At 36.8% G+C, this 4,116-nt stretch overlaps 1 protein-coding gene across 1 annotated transcript; it reads right to left on the bottom strand.

The window, feature by feature from the left end:
• Positions 601-4,116, bottom strand: LOC109724213 (serine carboxypeptidase II-3-like; the record flags this gene model as incomplete). The annotated part of the gene is made up of 5 exons (XM_020252955.1): positions 601-1,004; positions 1,719-2,017; positions 2,122-2,229; positions 2,455-2,901; positions 4,071-4,116. Coding segments are annotated over 5 exons (1,194 nt in total), but the record flags the coding sequence as incomplete, so codon positions are not given.

The following is a 4,116-nucleotide window of genomic DNA, read 5'->3' as shown; positions in this document are numbered from 1 at the left end:
CATATCTGAATGAGAAAACCCCGCTTTTATTTAACCGCTCAATTAGCCATTTCTTTTAGGTTCCAGTTCTGCTTGCCTAAATATACTTTTTCAAGCAACTTTGTTAGTTCTGAAAATTCTTTAGACATGCAGATGTCAGGAGCTTCCTTTGTAATTTATAACTAGATTTGCATTGCAGATATGACAAATAGAAGTATGTAAATTATTTAAAAAGTGAATCATTTTCTTTATATCTTGCTTGCCTAAATTGGCCAGTGTCATTAAGTTCTATTTTATGTGGTACTGTGTTTGATGAACCTCTCTACTTTCCNAATGTTCAAAATCAATAATTTTTAATAGTTGATGTATACCGTTTGCAAGTTTAACAGTGTAAAAATATTCAAATCAAATAAAATTTTGATAGAAAATTCTTTATACTATTTACAGCAAGATCAATCTGTTTGATCGAAAATTTTAATGCCATATCAACACTTTTTGTGAGATTTTTATTTTCAGCCGTTGATTTTGAACTCTTTCGATCGTTAGGTAATGATATCAAAAAGTCACAAAATTTATTTTATAGATACTTCAAATATGTTAGATAAGTCTAACGGATCCGATCGTCGATTCGGAAGCTCCATCATCGAAAACGGCTTAGAAGCACGGAGGACTCCGTGCTCCTAATAGCAAGCAAGACCTACTTTATATATACATAGTTGAATTAGTTTGCGCTACTTTGTATCTATAGGCGTGCATGTACAAACCGAAGGTCTCTTGGGATGCTGGCTATTGGCGACGCCTGGTGACAAGCACAGAGGGGCGTAAATGTTGTAGATATCAAGGTTGCCGAATTGGATGCTCTCGAGGGCCTGTAGACACCTCTGGGATTGGTCGCCGCTGTCTGCTGAGAAGTTGCAACTCTTGTGGATCGCACCGATGGCCTCGTCGGATATCAGAGCGTGAGTCCAGAAGTAGTCGTACATTCCTCTTGTGTCCGTTTCGTCATTTATCACCGCATTCCCCATCTTGAGAAGTTCCCTTCACGATGATCGTCAGTACGTGCTCTAAACTAATTAAATGTAGCGATCAAGTACAAGCCCAAATGTATATGTATATATATATATATATACATATATATATAGTTGAGTTAGAATACTATCGATAGCAAATTGTCACTTTTGTCACCGATTTGTTTTCGATGATGGAGCCTCCAAATCGACGATCGGCACCGTTGAACATGATCTATACCACTTAAATTATTTAGAAATTAAATTTCAAATCTTTTTGACATCATTTGCCTAATGATCAAAGGGTTTTAAAATTTGTAATTTTAATGGTCGATATGAGGCGTTTTCTCGTTTAATGGCATAAAGATATCCAAATTAATTGAATTTTTATTAGAAAATTCTTTAAACTATTTAAAATAAGATCTATACTCTTGATCTTGATTACAAGACTCATATTATCGTTTTTTTAAGAATATTCATTTTCAACCGTTCATTTTTGTGTCCACTCGATGAATAAGAGAACAATATCGAAAATGTATAAAATTTGATTTCTAAATATTTCAAATAGTATAGATCATGTTCAATGGTACCGATTATCAATTTGGAGGCTCCATCATCAAAAATAAATGGGTGGCAAAAGTGCCGATTTGCTATTGATAGTATTCTAGCTCATCTCTCTATATATATATATATATATATATATGTATTTCTAATGCGAAAGTAGGTACGTACCATGACGCCTTTGAGGTTGATGGTCGCAATGTTCTCTCTTCCCGCTGCTTGATCCTTGCTAGCGTTGTTACGGTGGAGGATGGTCTGAGCAAGCTGAGGCACGTAGTGTCCGGCGTAGCTCTCGCCGGCAATGAAGAAATCTCGTCCTTTGTACTCCGGAAATCTCTCCATCCAGTTGACAAGGAAGGCGTAGGCATCCTCAGCGGTCCTCCGATCGCCGCTCCGTTCATAGTCGTCGCTGGTATTCGAGTAGGAGAAGCCTACTCCCGCGGGGCTCTCCAGGAACAGCACGTTCGCCACTGTCGTGCACATATACGTACGCGCGTGCGTTTTATACATATATTTGTCATGGTTATACATACATATATATATATATATATATATATATATATATATNGCGCACCTTTGTTCCACGCGAATGGGTTCCGGTACAGCGTCTTCCCATCGCTCATCACACGAAAGGGGCCGAGCTCCTCCATGGCGCCGAATCCGATCGAAGAACATCCCGGCCCTTAATTTAATTAATTAAATCATTGATCATATGAAAATTAGATCAATTCCCGACCAGCATGCAGTTACGCGCATATATATATATATATATATAGCAGCTAGCGGATTAATTATAAAATAAAATAAAATTCTCAACAAACAAATTACTATTTGTTTATCTAATTATTAACTGCAGGGAGATCTGGAAGTGGACGTGATTAAAATATATATATATAGCTGGTCTGACCTCCGTTGAGCCAGAGAAGGAGAGGCCGGGAAGAAGGATCGGCGCTGCGGGCTGCCTCGGCAAAGTAGTAAAAGAGAGCCCGTCCGTGCTGCGCGTCGACCGTGACGTAGCCCCCGTACTGATCAAAATCCACAGAATTGTTACTCTGAGGCTGGCCGGGCAACGCGGCGATCTTGTCGCCCTCCTTCGACCCGTCTTGCGGATGCAACGCAGCGGCAGCGGCAGCGGCGGCGGCGGCGGCGGCGGCGGCGGCGGCGGCGGTGACATCGTAAGGCTGCTTATACTTATTCTGCTGGGGCCGCCGCCTCAGCCTATAGTTGGCAGCGTCGAAGATGAGCTCGTCGAGGGCTTCCGCCTGCCTCGCAGCCACGTCCCTCCTCTCTGCTCTTCTCGCGGCTAAACTAGCTGCCTTTCCCGCGAGCAGCCACGCTACCAAGCACAGGAGACCTAGATCTCTCGTAATCATCATGGATCCTAATTATTTAGTTCAAATTCTCTCCGGTCCCCCAAATAACGCTTCCAGTCATATTTGATATATTATATATATATATTAATAAGTATATATATATATAATATTATATATTATATATATATAGGTAGGGCTAGAATATCTTTACAAGCTATCACACAGTGTACTTGTGTGTTTTTAAGCTCTTGGATTGGAGAGATGTGAGGGTTGAGATGATGGTGTAGGTGGTCGGCTGGATAGATACTATCTTACTTCCAAAAAAAAACGCCTATTTTGTAATAAAAAGTAATCCACTGAACCTGCACTCATGCTGAGCAAATAGCGGAAAGTGTACCTTGCTAAACGTTCCTAATCAACTCTACACACCAACACGTGTGAAGAGCAGATCACGTACGGCTAGCGCTGCCCTTATCTCTTAATTATTGCTCATCGGCTATCGAAGAGAATCGTACACAGCCGTTTTCACGGGTTTCTTTCCCAAATATATAGTGATATAAATACTATATACTTATATTACACTAAGTGCCTCTTCCCGTGCGGTAAAATTTATGTATTATTTAAAATTAAAGATTTTATAACGCCTTTTGTTTAAGAATCCCTAAAATTTGAAATTAATATTTTGAACATTTAAATTTTAAAAAATACATTTTATCTTAATTCAATTTGTATATTTTGAATATATGATTTTAGTTAGAGTTTTGTTGATTCCTAATCTTTCTAATTTTAAACTTTTATATGCATCGAATAACTCATTGTAATTTTGAATTTTTAAAAATTCAGCTAGGTAATTTGACATTCCATGATATATTTAGTAAATTAATATATATAATTTTTAAAATTTTAAATTTTATAATTTGAATATAAAATTTAAAATCTACAATTCAGAAACTAAAATATAAAATTTAAAACAGAAAAATTTTAAATTTATTTTTAATAATTAAGGAAAAATATACAATTTTAAATTTTAAATTTTAAATTTTAATATTTTACATATTAAATTATAGATTGAATTAAAAAAAATCAATTGTTAAATTTTAAATGGTGAAATTTCAAACAATTTTGCAGAAGGTAGAACTAAAAATCCATCAAAAACTAATAGTAAGAACGAAACATCAATAGTTGCATAACAACAATATAATATATATACCAGAAGTGCTTGATTCAGTGGTACCTTGTAATATGAAACCAGCGAT

Source organism: Ananas comosus, linkage group 18 (assembly GCF_001540865.1).
Source record: "Ananas comosus cultivar F153 linkage group 18, ASM154086v1, whole genome shotgun sequence".
Classification (NCBI taxonomy): Eukaryota; Viridiplantae; Streptophyta; class Magnoliopsida; order Poales; family Bromeliaceae; genus Ananas; species Ananas comosus.
Note: the sequence above shows the minus strand (reverse complement) of the source record. Positions and strands in the feature narration are given on the sequence as shown.